Below are 18,693 nucleotides of genomic sequence, written 5' to 3' on the forward strand. Positions count from 1 at the left end.
TCTTCATCTTATACGTCATTCATGTAAAGAATAAAGTGTGTCGAGTCCCTTGTGAACCTGCAGAAGAAAACAAACTTTCTGATCTTTAGTAACACAAAAATCTTTCACTTTCTTTTGTTCACCTTTGTATGTGAAAGTCTCTCTGACATGTTTCCATCAAGACATGGCAAGTAAGCTAGCTTGTTGTCTCTTTAGAGCTTGAATCTCCCTCATGATCTCCTTGTCGTGTTTTTTTCCCTTGATAAAAAAATAGTAAGAGACAAGAGCTTACCTACTTATTCAATTTTTAACAGGCACACACTTTATGTTTCAGTTCAGAAGATTCGCCTCATAAGCAGTGCCGTGCCTAGTGTTTAAGAGGCCTAAGGCGATAAATTATCAATGTAGTTTTTCTGAATTTTTTTAAGGACAACTAATCTCTTAGTAAAAGTATATTTAATATTTCATTATATATAAATATATTTATGTATATATGAAAATATTTTTGAATAGAACTGTATATTACGTAAAATGACAAAGATCAATATTAAAACTTTATATGTAATATTGTGTGATCGATCTCATCAATGCTAATTTAAATATAAAACATAAAACTAAAATGTATAAAATTATATAGCATATTCGGAATATCAAATGAGTTTAAAAAGTATTTAGCAACAAAAAGATGGAAAACAGTCGAAACAAAAAAAGTTACAATGATAGATAATGCAAAACCCATAAGAATAACATAAAAATGAAAACATATTAGTCCGGTAAATATGTTAAAATGTTTACTACTAGTATACTATTGACTAAAATATAAATTCTTTTAACCAAATAAACAAAAAATGGGGCCCTAAAATTACTATGTGAGGAGGGGGCCTGAGGCTATTGCCTCTTTCTCAACACCATAGGCACGGCTCTGCTCATAAGACCTCAGAAGTTGCATTGCTCCATTCTCACTAATACTACTCTAATATTTGTCTAGCAGTGTCATTTGTGTTTTCTTCGTCGAATTGCCACTGGCATCCCACTTCAACGATTGTGTAGATGATTAAGTCTAGTGGGATCTGGTGAGCTTTTTGTTGTCATCTAATGAGCAGGCTTTAAAAATAGAAGTGGCATAATTAAAACATTGAAATACAAGTTTCTTCCCGCACTTATCTATAGATCTAATCCATCATGTAACGGGACTAACATTGGTTCTAATCAGATATGCATGGATAAAGATGCCATTCGTTAAAGTTTGCATCAATCATATTCCTTTGTCCAGAGTGTTTGCATCAATACTTGCATCTATCTTCTTTCTTTTTATTTTTTTAAGAATCGAATTTTAACATATACTTTGATAATGATATCATTTCGTTCTTTTTCTCTTTTACGATCACTCAGAACATTGTGAATAATGACACCTCAAGATACCTCAAGATAAAAGTGATAGGAGCCAGAAAAAATAATATGATATCTTAGAAATAACATATAAAAATTCACAAGATAACTCAAAATATTCAACACTTAAGAGCTGCTCAAAAATCAACAATTAAGAATGTCACACTAGTTCTCAAATTAATTTCAAGGCAATGAAAAAAGTTGTCTCGTAAGTTCTTAGTTATTTTCTTTACATGGTCCCCCACAGACCATCGTGATTGAATTTACTAAAAAAATTTAAAAATAAAAGTACTAAATGTTTTGATCATACATAGTTAATATACACTTGACTTGAAGGTGTTATATGTGTGCAAATACATCTACAGGTTATATTAGTAATATTTCAAAATTTTGTAAATGATATACTGTTGACCTCTGATCAGTATTTTTGTTTATATAGAGATGTATGGATCCATATGCATACCGGATTAAAGAATTTTATATGCTTTCACTGTTTCACCTAATACAAAAAGAGAGAAAAAATAAGAGGAGGAGAAGATGAGACTTTTGGCAAAAGCCAAGAGTCATACCATATTGCTAAAGTTGATTTATTTGTTGCTGTCACGTTCATCTGACCAACCAAAGCTCTGAAAGGAGCATCTATGTGTCTCAATACGAAGTCACGACTTGATGAATATATAACACCACATTATAAAATATCTTTGATATCAAGAACGCAAACTTATCCTGATAGTGACATCTAGAAGGCTAAAAGTTTCACAAGTATATATGATACACCTTGTAATTAGTAAAAGCAAACCACCTTGAATATAGAGTTACCACCTTGAAGATAGTGTACTAAAAGTAAAAAGAAAATGGCCACCTTGAAACATAAGTAAGCAGAACAGTGTTATCATAGATTCAATCATGCCTTTATATTAAACTAAATGTTTTGATTAATTATCCATAAAACCGTGGAACTATATGTTATATGTTGATATACATTAATACATGTGAAACTTAGGTGGTGTTGTCAAACTATATTTTTACAGTAAAAACGAAGAAAAATAAAAAATTACAAAAAGTTCAAAAAAAAAGTTATCATGTATCATATGCCCGAGACTTATTATCCGAAATACCACTTCAATTTGAGATCATATCCAAAATCTTTCCAAATTTGGATCCGAATCAGAATAGTAAAATCATGGATTCGTCGGATAAGAATCCAGATCCGAATATCTTAAAATTCTCCGGATAGGCGATTCTTCTTATGTCTAATGTATCCTCAACAACAAAATAAAATTTGGCAAATTAAACAGTGTATATGAATCCGGACGCGATAGTCCAGTGGTATCTTTCGGTTTCGGCTGAGGGAACGCGAGTTCGACTCGTGGGCGGGGAAACGTGTCCAGAGCCTTAAACGGTACAGACGCAGACTGGCGCCGGGCCTAGGTGGTGGGCCGCAAGAAAACAGTGTATATGTTGGACATGGTACGTGGTACATATATGATCATTACCATTTACCACATGGTACGTGGTAAAATTTTCAAAACCTGCTGCTTAGCCTGATTGCGTCGGCCCAGCCCATAGGATCTGAGTAATAAACCTCGAATATTCCATTACTTGAGCGTGAAGTCCAAGCGCCATTAGTTTCCCAGTTACTTTCTTAATCCTACCATAAACAATTGGCCAAAACAGTGGCAGAAACGGTAAATAATCTTAAAAAGTCACGGACAATCTCGTAACAATAATTACTGAATCTTTAATCTGTAACCTTTTTCCCCAAGAAAAATTCTCAGCCACACGATCAAATTTCGATCACTTTCTTATCATCCCCTTTAAATAACCCCAAAGCCTCACCAAAGCCTCGCTCACCACTCCTAGCTTTCTCTCGATCTCATCGACATCTCTCTCTCGTAATCTCCAATTTCGAAATGGGTGAGTTTCTTCGATCTCTAGTTTCGTCGTTGGCTCTTCTGTTATTGTTTCTAAATCGCGTTTTTTTGTTTGTGTAGCTGACAAGAAGATTAAGATCGGAATCAACGGTGAGTGTGTTTTTTTTATCGTTATAGGTTTGTGTTAGTTTTGGATCTGTGGAATCTGATGAGTTTATGGTTGTTGGTGAAAGGTTTCGGAAGAATCGGTCGTTTGGTGGCTAGAGTTATCCTTCAGAGGAACGATGTTGAGCTCGTCGCTGTTAACGATCCTTTCATCACCACCGAGTACATGGTGAGTTTCTTCTTTACTTGGATCCTTATTGGTTAATAGCTTCGATGTTGTTAGTCACATAGATCTAAAACCGGATTGATGATTTGTTTGTTTGTTTATATGTTGATTGATTTCGAGTATGGACGTTCTGATTGAATATTTGTGTATTTGTATTGTTGCAGACATACATGTTCAAGTATGACAGTGTTCACGGACAGTGGAAGCACAACGAGCTCAAGGTGAAGGATGAGAAAACACTTCTCTTCGGTGAGAAGCCTGTCACTGTTTTCGGCATCAGGTATGTGCCATCTGTATATGATTTTTGTGCATCAATTTTTACGTTACGCAATTCTAATTTGTGATTTATTAACCTGAAGGAACCCTGAGGATATCCCATGGGGTGAGGCCGGAGCTGACTTTGTTGTTGAGTCCACTGGTGTCTTCACTGACAAGGACAAGGCTGCTGCTCACTTGAAGGTTTATCACTTAATATCATGTGATGTTTAAAGAGCATTTGTTTATAAGTTAAGTATCTCATATATGGTTTGCTTTTTTTTTTTGGTGTGGGCAGGGTGGTGCCAAGAAAGTTGTCATCTCTGCACCAAGCAAAGATGCTCCCATGTTTGTCGTTGGTGTCAACGAGCATGAGTACAAATCTGATCTCAACATTGTTTCCAACGCCAGTTGCACCACCAACTGCCTTGCTCCACTTGCCAAGGTCTCCTTTTGTCTTCTTTTTTTCTTTTACCTTTCAAATTATCCGAATGGATCTTTTATTGAAATATGCAAATCGTCTATGCAGGTTATCAACGACAGGTTTGGAATTGTCGAGGGACTCATGACCACCGTCCACTCTATCACTGGTATAAAATTATATATAAAATTTCATTTTAATTGCATTGATTCCTGAAGGTCTGTTAACTGAAATTACATATTATTTGTGTGAATTCAGCTACTCAGAAGACAGTTGATGGTCCATCAATGAAGGACTGGAGAGGTGGAAGAGCCGCATCCTTCAACATCATCCCCAGCAGCACCGGAGCTGCCAAGGCTGTCGGAAAGGTGCTTCCACAGCTCAACGGAAAGCTCACCGGAATGTCTTTCCGTGTTCCCACCGTTGATGTTTCAGTCGTTGACCTCACGGTTAGACTCGAGAAGGCTGCAACCTACGACGAAATCAAGAAGGCTATCAAGTAAGCTTTTCGGTTCCGGTTAAATATCTCACTTGTTTGTTTCATCAGGTCCTTTTTGTAAGATTTTAACTAACTGATTGGATTGTTTTACACAGGGAGGAATCTGAGGGCAAACTAAAGGGAATCCTTGGTTACACCGAGGATGATGTTGTCTCAACTGACTTCGTTGGTGACAACAGGTCTAGCATCTTTGACGCAAAGGCTGGAATCGCGTTGAGTGACAACTTTGTGAAGCTCGTGTCGTGGTATGACAACGAATGGGGTTACAGCACCCGTGTGGTCGACTTGATCATCCACATGTCCAAGGCCTAAAGCTCTCAAGATCTACGATGATGTAATGGTGTCGTAATTTGTCGTTTTTCGAATAAGATTTCTTTGGGCTATGAGACCTTTTCTTTTCCTTTGGCTTTTTCTCCTTTCACGTGACGTGATGAGAAGTTTGTAGACCGGTTGTTGTTTTTCTACTTAAGGCCTTTGATGCATCATGTTTTATCAGCTTTGAATCCTATCTTCATCTAAACCTCATAATTCGTAATATCAAATGTCCTTTTATCTGTGTCCTCGTAATTGAGTAACCCACTGTATCTTCATCTATAACATAACGGGCCATGACGCAACCCGCCACCTGATGATCTTCTTGGCTTGCTTTTGATGCAAGCCACCTTGTAAACAGCCATCAGGCTGGGGAACGAAATAATAATAGAGAACACTGAACTTAGTCAGATACCACCATACAGTCGAGGTAAAAGGTAAACGCTTCACGTAATGCGTTTGGAGCGTCGACCAAAAATAAATAAACGCAGCGTAAGTGGGGCTAAATCAAACGCGCCACGTCATCAAGACATGTAGGGAAACGTAGATCGTCATAAATAACGTTTCGAACAACAGTAAAAAAAATAAAACGAAATTCGTGAATTTTTTATTCACCCTCTTGAATGATAAACCCTTTTTTAAAAAAAAAAAAAAAATACAGTACTTGTAATAACTCGGATCATCCTCTTTCTCCTGTGTTCTCAGATCCTGAGAAGAACCATTTGAACACTCGTATCAGGTTAGTTCAAGACCAATGTTCAAGTGTAATTTTTATCCCGTTACATATGAATTACATCATGGAGTAGTTTGTGCAAAATTGTGCGATATTTTGACAAGGATCGAGACTTTGGTTCCTTCTGAAGATTTTTACTGAGTTTGCATCTCTTAAATCTATTTTTTTTTCGTTTGTATTCTGTTGTAGATTTTGTTATCGGATCTTTGATTTATTTCGTATTTGGTTTTCTATTCTCTCTCGGTTGTCTTGTCGATGTATTACGAATGCGTTATGCAGAATTGCTGATTGTTTTTAAAAAAAAAAAAAAATTGGTTATATGATGATCATATCTAGGTGGTTAATTCACACAATGTGAGGAGCTAGAGTTTCTTTTGACTTCTGATTCGTTTGAAAGTTTATGAATATTTCATTCCCTTTAATTATGGTGTGTCCTTACAAAACCTAGGTCTTAGACATGCGTGCTTCAGCTGCCTGTCTTAATATCTAAGGTTTCTGATCATATAGATCGGTCGAACTTTTTTTATGATCAATAATGCAGTGACTTTGTTCTTGGAGAAGGAGGAATAAGGCAAAGATGGTGAAAATGACATTGATAGCTCGTGTTACCGACGGGCTGCCTCTAGCTGAGGGTCTCGATGATGGACGTGACTTGCCTGATTCAGATATGTATAAGCAACAGGTCAAGGCTCTGTTTAAGAATCTTTCCAGAGGTCATAACGAAGCTTCAAGAATGTCTGTTGAGACTGGCCCCTATATTTTCCAGTATCCTCTTTTTTTTTGAAAGCCTCCTAGATTATTTGCAACAGTTTCTGGCTTAAGACACGTTTTCAATCCTCCTGCATTATGTTTTTAGGTGTCGTTTTATGCTTGACTAAGTGTTATTGTTTTATAAACCGCCTTTGTGCTATTCCTTGATTAGAAAAAATTTAGTTACATCATAGAAGGACGTGTTTGCTACTTGACAATGTGCGACCGCTCTTACCCGAAGAAACTGGCGTTCCAATACCTGGAAGATCTCAAGAACGAGTTCGAACGTGTCAACGGGCCTAACATTGAAACAGCTGCTAGACCTTATGCCTTTATTAAATTTGGTATATGTGTTTTTGTAGTTTCTCTCTACTGTTGTTCACTCATATTATCTGTGGAAACATACCTTTTTCTTAGGATTCTTCTCACTCTTTTTTCCCCCTTTGCATTTTTTTTTGTAGATACCTTCATACAGAAAACAAAGAAACTGTACCAAGACACACGTACGCAACGGAATATCGGTAAGCTGAATGATGAACTCTATGAGGTCCACCAGATAATGACGCGGAATGTGCAGGAAGTACTAGGTGTTGGTGAAAAGCTCAACCGTAAGCCCCATCTACTCTCCTATGATCATTCATTACGCTTTTTGGAAAAACATTTGTCATAATCAGCAGAGAAATATGCTAATAGTGTAACCATTTCCTCCTCTCTTTTTGTTTTATAATGATGCAGAGGTGAGCGAGATGTCGAGCCGGCTAACTTCTGAATCTCGTGTATATGCTGATAAGGCTAAAGATTTGAACCGTCAGGTGAGAGTTTTTGATTGCATATTTCCTTATGTTACACAATGGCAACACTGTGACTTATGATTATTTTTAGTTTATATAGGCTCAAGTTTATTGAACATAGTTCTGAAACTTTTAAATTTGAATTTGTTAAATCAGGCTTTGATCCGGAAATGGGCACCGGTTGCAATCGTGTTGGGTGTCGTTTTCATTCTTTTCTGGGTCAAGAACAAGCTCTGGTGAAGAATAGGAGGCAATTTTCGTAATTTAGCAAATCTTCTTTTATTCAGAGTGAAACTTTGACACAATTTGTACTTCTGTAGTAGTAATGCAAACTTTATGAGACTGGTTATAGTATCATCCATGAATACATTGTCATTCTATCAGGTTCTTCAAATCAAAAACAAAATCAAAATTGTGTTTTGATTTCATTACATATGCCTAACCAAAAATGAAACACTCATCTGCTGAAAACTAGAGGCCTTTTAGCGTCTATGTGGTCTTAGGTGCCGTTTGAAATCTAGTGGACCTGCCAAATCTAACGCTGAAGTGTTCTTCAACTCATCTGAAAGCTGCAACGCCCTCTGAAACTCTCCTGACTTCTTCAGACAATCGATCAATGCTCGGTAGACATAAACAGATGGTCGAATCTCCCGCTCTTTCATCTCATCGAAAAGCCTCAGTGCTTCCTTCGTGTTCCCTGATCGACCCAAACTGTCTATCACTGCTGTATAGCTAAGCAGATCAGGCTCAATCCCCATCCCAACCATTTCTTGGTATAACACCAAACACATGTCGAACCTACAAGCTCTCCTCGTCCCGTTTAACACCGTGTTGTATGTAATGATGTTGAGAGACACATCGGACTCTTCCTTCATCGATGACAATAACTTAAGCATCTCATTGACTAAGCCAGCTCGTCCTAACACATCCAAAACCGAGTTGTACGTGATAACATCTGGTTTACATTCCCACTCTTTCATCTCCTCAAGTATCTTAACTACCTTATCGACCTGTCGAGACTCAGCAAACGCAAGGATGGTTCTGTTTATTACTATTAACCTACACGGAAGAGAAGACTCTGACACTTCTTTGAGAAGGTCCAACAAGTGTACGCAATCATCGGTGTCGATAAAGGCTCTGGCGAGGTTGAGATAACAATCCCAACTCAGAGGCGTAGTACCCGCTGCTTGGAACAACATCGATCTGAAAGCTCTGCAAGAGAGCTTCGTATCCTTCTCCCCACCCGCTGCTGCAAGAAGGCTGTTGAGAACCGAAACAGGGAAGCGAATGTCCTTCTTGTCTTGCAAGGAGTGTAACAAGTCGTACGCAGCAGAGAGGTTCCCATCTCTTCTATACTTGTCCACAAGACTCGTGTAATCATCGATTCTTCTGATGGAGTTTGAACCACTACTACCACTGTTCTCAGCCGTTTTCTTCGGGACTTCTTCTCCTCCTCCTGTGTCTATCAAAGAGTGCATCGCCGAGAAGGAGCAGGTCCAGCTCAGCTCAGCAGGAGCGTACACCATATGTTTCTGCAATGCGAATACACAGAGACCACATTATGAATTATATAGAACAACAAGTAACAGTCTTTAAGTTCACACTATATCGCTATATAGAACCAAACGTTTGTAGAAAAACTCGACGACCAGTAAACACAATCAGAGAAAAACTTACGAGCAATAATCATAAAATCGAACAAAAAGTGAATCGCGAAAGGTTGAAGCTTTATAGTATTCGTACCATACAAGTGAATAAACCTCCATAGACGGTGATTCTCTTAACGGTCGACCACTTCGCCATCTTCTTCAGTCTCCAATCTCCCTGAGAGCTTCAAAGTTTTGATTTTTACGGCACTTTATGGGTGCTACAGGGACATTTTATAATTACTGAGCTATTTTTGTTAATAGTTTTAAACTTCAGGGACTAAAGGGGCTGACTGGTTTTCCCGCTACCACCCGCAAACGCTGCTTTTGCGGTTCATAACGGTTGTTGGCGTTTCGAAACAATCACAGAAAACGCTATAAATCGCTTTAAACCGCTCCGAACCTCTTAAAATCAAAAGCTGGTTCCAGCTAGCGTTTGCGGTTGCGGGCGATTGCGGGAGGATAAAATTTTTTTCTTTAAAAATAGAATAAATAAAAATAATACTAAAAATATTCAATAAAAATTTTAAATTGAAATAATAGAAATTGTAAAATGTATTCATATTATATTTCAATTTATATTATAAAATTTTAAAACTAAAATATTTTCTATAAATTTTTAAAATTTAATAATATGATTTTATAAATATAAATTTTATATTTATCATATTATTATGATTTTTAATATTTTTATAATTACATAAAATGTAAATATTGTTAAATTATTATTTAGCAGATGTTGCGTTTGGTAGTTTACCAGTCATAAGAGTCCCGCAAACGCAACAATTTCTAACAGCTGTACCAGTCGTACAAATCTCTAGAAAACGCTTAAAACCGCAACCATCCGCACCCACAAACTCCCGCAACCGCAACTACAACCACTGCGGTTACACCAGTCAGGCCCTAAAAGTGATAATTCTGTTGTAACAGTTTAAAGTAAAACCACTGTAATAAACTTAAGCTGTTTGGTGGACAGAACTAAATAGCAAAGGGTTTAGTGAAATCTCTCGAGTCTCCGATGACATCCGCCGCCGCTAAACTTTCCCGACGTGGAGCTCTCGAAGCCAGACGTCTCCTAAACCCTAATCTCACCTCTCCCTTCTCCGAAACCGAAACCACTTTTAGATCTCTGCTATGCGATTGCGAGAAGAGCTCAAATCCTCAGCTGAAGAGCGCCGTTTCAGTTTTCCGGCAAGCTCTCGACTCCAACACCTCTCTTTCCTTCCCCGGAAACAATCTCATCGCAACTCTTGTACGTTTCAAGAATCACAAGCTCGCATTCTCCGTCTACCGCAAGATGCTCGACACCAACGCTTTCATCAGCTTCGTCTCCCTGAGCGGGCTCCTCGAATGCCTCCTCCGATTACACCGCAACAACACCAATTTCGCCGTCGGCGTTTTGGCGGTGATGCTTAAGCGCGGGTTCGCCTTCAACGTGTACAACCTCAACATCCTCTTGAAAGGTTTATGCAAGAACCTGGAGTTCGGTAAAGCTCTCGCCTTGCTTAGAGACATGAGGTTGAATTCTATAGCACCGGATGTCGTTAGCTACAACACTGTTATAAGAGGTTTATGCGAAGGGGGAGAGATGGAGAAAGCTTTGGACTTGGCCAAGGAGATGGATTCTTCTTGGAGTTTGATCACTTGTGGGATTCTTGTTGATGCCTTTTGCAAGGCTGGGAAGATGGAGGAAGCTGTGGGGTTGTTTGAAGAGATGAGAGTTGTTAAAGGTTTGGAACCGGATCTTGTTTTGTACACTACGCTCATCCGAGGCTTCTGTGATTGCGGTGATGTGGGTAGAGCTAAAGAGGTTTTCGATGAGGTTATGGAGAGAGGGCTCTCTCCCTCCGCGATTACGTACAACACTCTTATTCAAGGCTTTTGTAAGTTAGGAGAGATGAAAGAGGCTTCGGAGATGTTTGAGTTTATGAAGGAGCGTGGGGTGAGTCCGAATGTGTATACATATACTGGTCTGATAGGTGGTCTTTGCGGAGTTGGTAAGACTAAGGAAGCTCTTCAGCTTTTGAACCTCATGTTGGAGAAGGGTGAAGAGCCGAACGTGGTGACGTATAACGTTATTCTTACGAAGCTGTGCAAGGATGGTCTGGTTGGGGAGGGTTTGGAGGTTGTTGAGTTGATGAAGAAGAGGGGTACGAGACCTGATATCGTAGCGTACAATATTTTGCTGGGGGGGCTCTGTGCCAAAGGGGACTTAGAGGAAGCAAGCAAGCTTCTGTGTTTACTGGTGAATGATGGGAGTTATCCGGATCCTGATGTTAGATCGTTTAATGCGCTAATCCACGGGCTTTGCGAGGAAAACAATCTCCCTCAAGCTTTAGAGTTTTATGATTTGCTGGTTGAGAAATTGGGTGCTGCAGATGTAGTGACTACTACTATATTGCTTAAAGGCACTCTCAAGTATGGAGATGTGAACAAGGCAATGGAGCTCTGGAAACAGATCCCTGTTCCAAACTCAGATATGTACTCTACTGTGATTGATGGGTTTTGCAAAACCGGCATGCTTAATTTTGCTAAAGGACTGTTATGTAAAATGAGAGGGTCTGAGCTACGGCCTAGTGTTTACGACTATAACTGTCTATTGTCATCATTATGTAAAGAGGGAAGCTTGGACCAGGCATGGAGACTATTCGAGGAAATGCAGCGTGATGACAGCTTTTTACCAGACGTTGTTTCTTTCAATGTTATGATTGATGGGAGTCTTAGAGCAGGGGATGTTGAATCTGCAGAATCACTTCTAGTTGGGATGTCTCGAGCTGGTCTTTCCCCTGATTTGTTTACTTATTCGAAACTGATAAACAGGTTCCTGAAACTCGGATATTTGGAAGAGGCTATTGGTTACTTTGACAGAATGGTTGAGAGCGGCTTTGAACCTGATGCTCATATTTGCGATTCTGTGTTGAAGTATTGTATTTCACAGGGAGATTCGGACAAGGTGAAGGAACTTGTGGAAAAACTGGTGGAGAAAGATATAGTACTTGACAAAGAACTGACGTGTACGGTCATGGAATACATGTGTAGCAGCTCAGCAAACATGGACCCTGTAAAGCGGTTGCTAAGTGTAGCAAAGGATAAAGAGAGAAGGGATTAAGTAGAGAGTACAGTAAATTTGTGAATGGTTGTGGCAGACCAGGAAGGATGGTTGCAAGCCGCAATCTGCTGATGTCATTGTAAGGAAGTGGTTATGTAAAAAGCCAAAAAGGCAAGTTCCCGCTACAGTTGGATGATTGGATTATACAATACAAGTATCCAAGACCCCGAAGCATTTCTGGTAAAAAAGGCTTATAACACTCTTTGGTTTCATCTTTAATAGCTGAGAAAATACGTTTCCTTTTTCTCGTACATTGTTTTGTGTTGTATACTGTAGACTCATAATGCAGTGGAGGTCCAGCTCCTTCATATGAATCTTAAGAGAGAAAAGCAAATGGATTAGTAAAAGAGTATTGAAGAATGATTTTGTGGCACACATATAATGGAATTGCTCTCTCTCTCTCTATCTCTCTCTTTGGTATTGTTGACAAAAAAGGTAAATAAGCAGCAGCCTCTCATCTTTATCATAATCCAAGTCTTTGCTATTTTGCGTGACAAATTAGAAGAAAAGATATAAGAGAGGAGGAGTTGGTTGTTTGCATATTTTTGCTGTTGTTTTGTGTATTGGGACCTTGGGAGGAGAAGAAGAAGAAGAGAGAGAAATCTGTTTCTTAGAAGAAGGTGGAGGTGCCAAACTTTTTTCTTCTTCTTCTTCGTCTTCCTTATTGGTTTGTTTATGTTTTTGTAACAAGTCTTTTAATAATAGATTTTCTTTTACTTTTTCTTTAAAAAGTTGTTGATGATTTTAGGTTCAATGAATCTTTTGTTTTTGGTGCCCAGATCCAATTCTCTCTCTCTTCCCACTGCCCTTGGAAATCCCAATGACACCAACACCACCAACTAGACCCTTTTTTAAAAAAAATATTTCTTCTTTTTCAGTCATATTAAAATAATTTATCAAGTACCTTCGGCTTAATTATCACAAACATTAGTAATTATCTCATTATTTTTTTAACGACGTTAGTAATTATCATATTCTTTCTTTTTTTAAAACAATACTGGTAACTATCACATTCTTTGTTACCATTGTCCCGTTTTTGTTTGTAAATTTTGAATTTTTTTATAAGGTTTTTTTTCTTTAAATTTCTCTCTCTTGATTCAACTTGGCAACTTCATTCCATTCCAAGTTGCCAAAAGTTAACTTGAGAGAGAGAGAGAGAGAAAGAGAATTGTTTATTGTTTTTTTGATGAGGTTGGTTAGGTAATCACTCAACTCCTATTGGTCATCTATCTATCTTCTTCTCCTTCCATTTATACTCACAGACACAACAACAGCAGATCAAAAGGTAAACAACACAAAATAATGCTTCTCTACTTTATCATCTCTTGTCTCTCTTTTTTTTTCTTGTCCAAATCATTCTCTCTTCCTTCATGGGCATCTGAAACCAAAACCTTGCTCTCCTTCTACTTCTCCAAGAACCTCTTCACCACAACTCTGCATCCAACCACACCTGATCCAGCTTCTCCCTTGGACCACCAAATGTCAGTCCTTGACCTCCCTGACCTGGCTCTCGATCTCATTCTCGAGCTTCTTCCACCTTCTGGACTCTCTAGTATGGCTAAGGTTTGTAGCTCCTTGAGGGAGAGATGTGTGAGTGATCATCTCTGGGAAAAACACTTGATCACCAAATGGGGCAAAGTCCTTGGCCCTGCTGCTCATAGAGATTGGAGATGCTACATCTCTTCCTCGTGTCATCTTGATTCACCTAATAACCGAATTGGTCATCATCCTCTTGGTTTTGACAAAATCATCTCTCTGATCCGATCTATTTCCTCTGGTGATGAAAAGAGGAAGAGATATGCTGCGTCTTCTCTGCCACTTGATTCCACCATGAGCTTCTACCTCTCCCTTGAAACTGGTCGTTTTTGGTTCCCAGCTCAAGTTTACAACCGTGAGGTAAAAAAAAAAAAATCAATTCACAAACATAGTTACTTACTAGATTTAAATCATTTTAAAGTAGTGACGTTTTGGTGTAAGAGCAGAATGGGCATGTAGGGTTCATGTTGTCATGCTATGATGCTGAGCTCAGCTATGATACTCACACTGATACGTTTCAAGCCAGGTATACAAATATCACACTTGACTTAATCCTTGGCTTGTTGTTCTTCATCACAAGTCAGTCGTATAAATTAGGGGATTATTTTTTTAGGTATGCACCACATGGTAGAAAAGCAGTTGCGGTTGAAAAAGGTGTGACATGGGAAAGGCTAAGAGCAGCTCCCATCGATATATCTCCTCATCACCTTCATGTGTCAGATTCTCTAAACGAGTTGAAACCTGGAGATCACATTGAGATTCAGTGGAGAAGAAACAAAGCGTTCCCTTACGGTAAGTTATAAATATATATATACATGTAAGGAAAGGAAAGGGTTTGAAGACAAGCTTGTGCGATGTTTTTTTTATTGGTTCTGTAGGATGGTGGTATGGTGTCGTTGGCCACTTAGAATCCTGTGATGGGAATCTCAACCATTGTCACTGCCATCTTAATGGTGAGTTCTTCTTCTCAGCTTCATGTTCTGTAGAATCTTTGGTTGCTTCTTAGAATTGGCTTGTCACATTCTGTGCTTTCTATACTCTTTTCCTCAGCCAGTAAAAGTCCAATAAATTTCCCAAAACATAGTTGAAAAGTGTGAACATTGAAGATACCTAACTCGAGCATTGGTCCCAAAAAAGGACAAATGATGGAGCTATGTCTTGACTTTCCTAGACATTTTGATAAATATTTGTCTTGAACTGATGTTGAAATCTACACGTTACCAAACGGTGGTGGGGGCTCAACAATGATTCTTTGTTTATTTATCACTCAAAAATATATATATTTCCTTATTTTGGTGAACATCGCATCACCACAGAGAGTAGAAAATCAATTAAGAAAAAGATAGTGTTTTGCCCACTTGCATCTTGATTATATACCTAACCCCCTCGTCATATTGCATAAACCGTTTTTTATCCATACTTTTTTGTGTCAAAAGGGTATTTGAATTCATGTGTTGTGTGCTAAATGGTGGAAAAACAGAGATGGTGGTATTGGAATTCAACCAGTACACAGTGGGATCGAGGTGGAGAAGAACGATGATAAACAAGAGAGATCATAGAGAGGAAGGTAACGAGGAAGAGGGGTTCTATGGAGGAATCAGAAAGCTAAGTTGTAAAGAAGAGATTGCTATGTGGACACGTCTCTGGCCATCTTCCATCTTAGAGTAGGATGATGGGACTAAAAACCACAATCATTGTACGGAGGGTAGGGATGTTAATTTTAGATGTGTGCTCTCTTCTTCTATCCAATGCATGATTTAACTGTTGATTATTTATTCAAAATTGTCTAAAGTCACTTCATTGAAAGTAGGATCATAATCACAAAGCATAAGAGGCAGACTTTTTAAGAAAAAAAAAGTTTTATACTACGTACACGGTGTGGTACTTCCCCATGAACACATCTCTAAGGATCCTGTCACATTTTATCTGTGATGCAGCATAAATGTGTGGTAAGAGTGTTGAGTAGGGTAGAATGAATAGCTTACCTAATCCTTAACAACTAGATCGCCAACCCTGACTGCGTCATTAAGTAACAAAATGGTTTTGATATGTGTGGGCAATCTCAATAAGTATTTAAGTTGATGCAAGTAGAATCAAGAACGAAGTGACTAGTTATCACTGATGACTGGTGTGGTTAAGTGAATATTGAAAAAGACATGAATATAAAAGTTACAATAAATATCAGAAATGTTGATCATCTCATCAGTAAATTCCACAAGACAAAAACAAACAAAACTCACACACACAATTAAAACTGAATTAGGAAAACCAATTCAATCAAAATCATCAAAATGGTTGCAGCTTATCCAATGAGTGCAAGTAGCAGAAATGCCCCTTCCCATGTTTAGCCTTTTGGTTTAGCTTTACCTGTGATCGAATGGGTTCCATCTGACAAGGTTTTCAAGATTCAGTTACCTTCTTTTCATCTCCTTCAGCAGTTGCTTCGTTTGAACAATGGTTCTTGACAACAGTCGATATGTCAGTTTCAGAAGCACCAGCAAGTTTGAATCTTTCAACTGCTGAGTCAAGATTCTTCTCCCAGCCGCTTACACTGATTTTGCATTCCACTTGTGATCTTTCAAACAGCATATTTCCCCAGAACAGATGAATCTGTGATCTCATAGCAATCGCTTGCTCTGCTGCTTCTGCTGCTGTAACAGCTTCCGAAGCCTCCCCATTTTCACCATCTCCTTGCTTCTTTCTCCTCTTTGAGACTTCCTCTTTCTTGTTTGGGTTTTTCAGATCATTCATCCTTTGTTCTTCAAGCTTCTCCCACATCTCAGTCGCAGCTTTCATCTTCTCTTCTGCACTATCAAAGAGGGCCAATGTCTCCGTTGCATCCCATACAGACAAATCTATCTTCTGTGCCAAAGCAAAAGACCAATGGAGCTTTGCCATCTCAAACTGTTGCTGTCCCAAAGCGAGCAAACCCTCATAAAAGTCAGGTTTTATTGACAAGGCGTGCTCATACTTTTCCTTAGCTAGAGTGTATCTCTCTTTCACCCACTCGTAAGCAGTCTGAAGCTGCTCCGCGACCTTTTCCTTTCCAGCAGATTCTTCCAACGGAATGCGCTTCCTCGCGGCGCACATGTGCACGTTACCCCAGTTGAAGAAAGCTAACGCAGCAACTTCTTGGAACTTTGCAGCAGCTTTCTCGAAAAGTGGTTGAGCTTCTTCACTAGTGACTGTTTCCTCCAGCGCCTCAGAGCAAAGCTCCATCCCCAGCTCATGCAAGTCAACATGAGCATCAGGGTCGATACCCACGTGCGACCGGAAAAGCTGAGCAAAGTCGTACAACCAATCATCCATCTCAAGTTCCTTCATCTCAGGATCTTCAGAAGAAGGTGTTTTCTCCTTATCTGATTTCTCATTGCTGACCTCTGTTTCCGACACTGTTTCACGGATATCTTCTTCAACAGGCTTCTCTTCCACTTCCTCCTCTTCTTCCACCACTTCTTCCTCCTCCTCGGGCAAAGGTGGCTCCTGCTCAGGACTTACATCAACAACATGCAACCTCAACATCCCAACAGAGTCAGACTTATCGGATTCAGGCTCTTTAGTCAAAACACCATCAGCAACAGTCTCAGCCAACCTAAGCTCCGCAGTACAAGTGACAGTAACCAAATCCCCATCACTGTCTCTATACTTAATCAACACCGACTTGGAAGAAGGGAAACGACTCCTCACGATCTCCCTCAGTACCTTAAACCCACAGTTCACAGGCATCTGACCCAACCTGATGTCATGGTCATAAACAAACTTCAACGGCCTCCACCTAGTTACCTTCTCTTGAGAAGCCACTGCCACAGAAGAAGAAGAAGAAGACTGCTCTGCCTTCATTATCATACCTTTAGTAGAAGAAGAAGAATCATTCAATGGCTTCAACACAATTTTAGCCATCTGTGTCTTCCCTTCGTGTCCATTCTCCATCAAAGGATTCACCTTTGGCCGTTCTACCTTACTATTGCTATTGCTACTAACAGGCAAGGCAACAGGCGAAGAAGGAGCTACCTTTTTGTGAACCTGACGAGAAGGCAAGCAAGGACCAAGCCCATTAACAGGCCCACCCAAAGCAGCAGAGGCGCCAAGAGCCGCAGGCGAAGGCCTGCTCTGAGGCCCAGGCCCACACATCATCAGCCGTCTCGACATCTCCGTAGCGTCCTTGTGATTAGGATCAGCTCCCAGGAGCGAATTCACGTCCTGCACGGCGAGCTCGTACTTCCCCACGGCCTCGAGCGCTCTGGCTCTCCTCAGCAGAGCTCGCGTGAAGCCAGGCTGGACCTGGAGCGCCATGGAGCACTCGGAGATGACCTTGTCGTAATCGATCGGCTTCATCTGCATCAGACACGCGGCGCGGTTGCTGTGGAACACGGCTCGGTCGGGGTGGCTCTTGGGGATGAGCTTGAGGGCGTCGGCGTACTGGTCGAGCGCGCCTTGGAAGTCCTTGCTCTGGAACTTCTTGTTGCCTTCTTCCTTGAGCTCGTGGGCTCGTTTCAGGAACACGGACGCGTCGAAATCGGCCGGTTTTGACGAGGAAGACGATGTGTTTTCGGATGAATTGGCCTGCTTCGAACCACCGCCGCCGCCGCCGCCGTTCTTCTTCTTCCTCGCGCCGGATTTCCCCATTTTCTCGCAATCAAGCAGGTGCTCGATTCAACGCGAAGATGATATGATTGAGGAAGGAACCTTTGTGAAACCCTAAGACAGACTCTAGTTACATGGGTTTTATATTATGGGCTTTGATGTCTTCACTTGGGCCTTAGAACAACGAGGACGGAGATAGTTTTTAATTAGTCGAAGGGAGATGATGATGACTGTGTTTGACCAGAGAAGATGCTAAATTAAATATTGCTGTCGAGTAATTAACAAGTACAATAGAGCAGCCAGGTTTGGATGTTATCCGTTGGATCAGCTATGATGAACGATGAGATTTCATCGTTGACGAATGCAAAGGAAGGCCTACCATCAAGCGAAAACAATCACGTGCCCACGATTGAGAGATCGATCAACTCAAATTTAAACGGTGTTGATTGGAAGGGCTCACCTTGATATGATCTGTGCGCTAAAG

The 18,693-nt window shown here is 39.9% G+C and overlaps 6 protein-coding genes across 8 annotated transcripts; 4 read left to right on the top strand and 2 right to left on the bottom strand.

The window, feature by feature from the left end:
- Positions 1-3,159: 3,159 nt before the first annotated feature.
- On the top strand, positions 3,160-5,302 carry LOC108811673 (glyceraldehyde-3-phosphate dehydrogenase, cytosolic). The gene is made up of 9 exons (XM_018583763.2): positions 3,160-3,285; positions 3,363-3,392; positions 3,476-3,576; positions 3,738-3,853; positions 3,933-4,032; positions 4,127-4,273; positions 4,358-4,418; positions 4,508-4,748; positions 4,844-5,302. The coding sequence occupies exons 1-9, from the start codon at positions 3,282-3,284 to the stop codon at positions 5,058-5,060; spliced, it is 1,017 nt and encodes a 338-aa protein (XP_018439265.1). The 5' UTR covers positions 3,160-3,281; the 3' UTR covers positions 5,061-5,302.
- A 306-nt stretch (positions 5,303-5,608) lies between these two features.
- Positions 5,609-7,728, top strand: LOC108836622 (25.3 kDa vesicle transport protein SEC22-1-like). 2 transcript variants are annotated; one of them, XM_018609759.2, is made up of 6 exons: positions 5,609-5,799; positions 6,335-6,558; positions 6,727-6,887; positions 7,005-7,151; positions 7,279-7,355; positions 7,491-7,728. In XM_018609759.2, exons 2-6 carry the CDS (start codon positions 6,371-6,373, stop codon positions 7,572-7,574), a joined length of 657 nt encoding a protein of 218 aa, XP_018465261.1. In that variant the 5' UTR covers positions 5,609-5,799; positions 6,335-6,370; the 3' UTR covers positions 7,575-7,728. The 2 variants fall into 2 exon arrangements, with proteins under 2 accessions (XP_018465261.1, XP_056855511.1); XM_056999531.1 differs by having other exon boundaries at positions 5,699-5,799; positions 6,355-6,558.
- Positions 7,729-7,782: 54 nt separating this feature from the next.
- On the bottom strand, positions 7,783-9,578 carry LOC108836621 (pentatricopeptide repeat-containing protein At1g11900-like). The gene is made up of 2 exons (XM_018609756.2): positions 9,078-9,578; positions 7,783-8,866 (listed from the first exon to the last, which is right to left on the bottom strand). Exons 1-2 carry the CDS (start codon positions 9,135-9,137, stop codon positions 7,817-7,819), a joined length of 1,110 nt encoding a protein of 369 aa, XP_018465258.1. The 5' UTR covers positions 9,138-9,578; the 3' UTR covers positions 7,783-7,816.
- A 237-nt stretch (positions 9,579-9,815) lies between these two features.
- Positions 9,816-12,867, top strand: LOC108836620 (pentatricopeptide repeat-containing protein At4g28010-like). Its single transcript, XM_018609755.2, has 2 exons — positions 9,816-12,269; positions 12,366-12,867. The coding sequence occupies exon 1, from the start codon at positions 9,999-10,001 to the stop codon at positions 12,087-12,089; it is 2,091 nt and encodes a 696-aa protein (XP_018465257.1). The 5' UTR covers positions 9,816-9,998; the 3' UTR covers positions 12,090-12,269; positions 12,366-12,867.
- A 146-nt stretch (positions 12,868-13,013) lies between these two features.
- Positions 13,014-15,420, top strand: LOC108811285 (F-box protein At2g32560). Of its 2 annotated transcripts, XM_056999530.1 has the most exons (6): positions 13,014-13,374; positions 13,506-13,985; positions 14,072-14,151; positions 14,239-14,417; positions 14,504-14,578; positions 15,106-15,420. In XM_056999530.1, the coding sequence occupies exons 2-6, from the start codon at positions 13,569-13,571 to the stop codon at positions 15,291-15,293; spliced, it is 939 nt and encodes a 312-aa protein (XP_056855510.1). In that variant the 5' UTR covers positions 13,014-13,374; positions 13,506-13,568; the 3' UTR covers positions 15,294-15,420. The 2 variants fall into 2 exon arrangements, with proteins under 2 accessions (XP_056855510.1, XP_018438834.2); XM_018583332.2 differs by having other exon boundaries at positions 13,014-13,985.
- A 358-nt stretch (positions 15,421-15,778) lies between these two features.
- LOC130504911 (protein CLMP1-like) lies at positions 15,779-18,318 on the bottom strand. Its single transcript, XM_056999529.1, has one exon. It carries the CDS (start codon positions 18,249-18,251, stop codon positions 16,026-16,028), a length of 2,226 nt encoding a protein of 741 aa, XP_056855509.1. The 5' UTR covers positions 18,252-18,318; the 3' UTR covers positions 15,779-16,025.
- Between the last annotated feature and the right edge of the window lie 375 nt (positions 18,319-18,693).

The sequence above is a fragment of the Raphanus sativus genome, unplaced genomic scaffold (assembly GCF_000801105.2).
Source record: "Raphanus sativus cultivar WK10039 unplaced genomic scaffold, ASM80110v3 Scaffold1886, whole genome shotgun sequence".
In the NCBI taxonomy this organism is placed as follows: Eukaryota; Viridiplantae; Streptophyta; class Magnoliopsida; order Brassicales; family Brassicaceae; genus Raphanus; species Raphanus sativus.

Coding starts and splice junctions, on each gene's coding strand:
- LOC130504911 (XM_056999529.1), bottom strand. CDS start 18,251: ATGGGGAAATCCGGCGCGAGGAAGAAGAAGAACGGCGGCGGCGGCGGC.
- LOC108836622 (XM_018609759.2), top strand. CDS start 6,371: ATGGTGAAAATGACATTGATAGCTCGTGTTACCGACGGGCTGCCTCTA. Junction 6,559..6,726: donor ACTGGCCCCTATATTTTCCA/GTATCCTCTTTT, acceptor GAAAAAATTTAG/TTACATCATAGAAGGACGTG. Junction 7,356..7,490: donor CTAAAGATTTGAACCGTCAG/GTGAGAGTTTTT, acceptor TTGTTAAATCAG/GCTTTGATCCGGAAATGGGC.
- LOC108811285 (XM_018583332.2), top strand. CDS start 13,392: ATGCTTCTCTACTTTATCATCTCTTGTCTCTCTTTTTTTTTCTTGTCC. Junction 13,986..14,071: donor CTCAAGTTTACAACCGTGAG/GTAAAAAAAAAA, acceptor GTGTAAGAGCAG/AATGGGCATGTAGGGTTCAT. Junction 14,418..14,503: donor AAACAAAGCGTTCCCTTACG/GTAAGTTATAAA, acceptor TTGGTTCTGTAG/GATGGTGGTATGGTGTCGTT.
- LOC108836620 (XM_018609755.2), top strand. CDS start 9,999: ATGACATCCGCCGCCGCTAAACTTTCCCGACGTGGAGCTCTCGAAGCC.
- LOC108811673 (XM_018583763.2), top strand. Junction 3,393..3,475: donor GATTAAGATCGGAATCAACG/GTGAGTGTGTTT, acceptor TGTTGGTGAAAG/GTTTCGGAAGAATCGGTCGT. Junction 4,274..4,357: donor GCCTTGCTCCACTTGCCAAG/GTCTCCTTTTGT, acceptor TCGTCTATGCAG/GTTATCAACGACAGGTTTGG.
- LOC108836621 (XM_018609756.2), bottom strand. CDS start 9,137: ATGGCGAAGTGGTCGACCGTTAAGAGAATCACCGTCTATGGAGGTTTA. Junction 8,867..9,077: donor GAGGTTTATTCACTTGTATG/GTACGAATACTA, acceptor TTCGCATTGCAG/AAACATATGGTGTACGCTCC.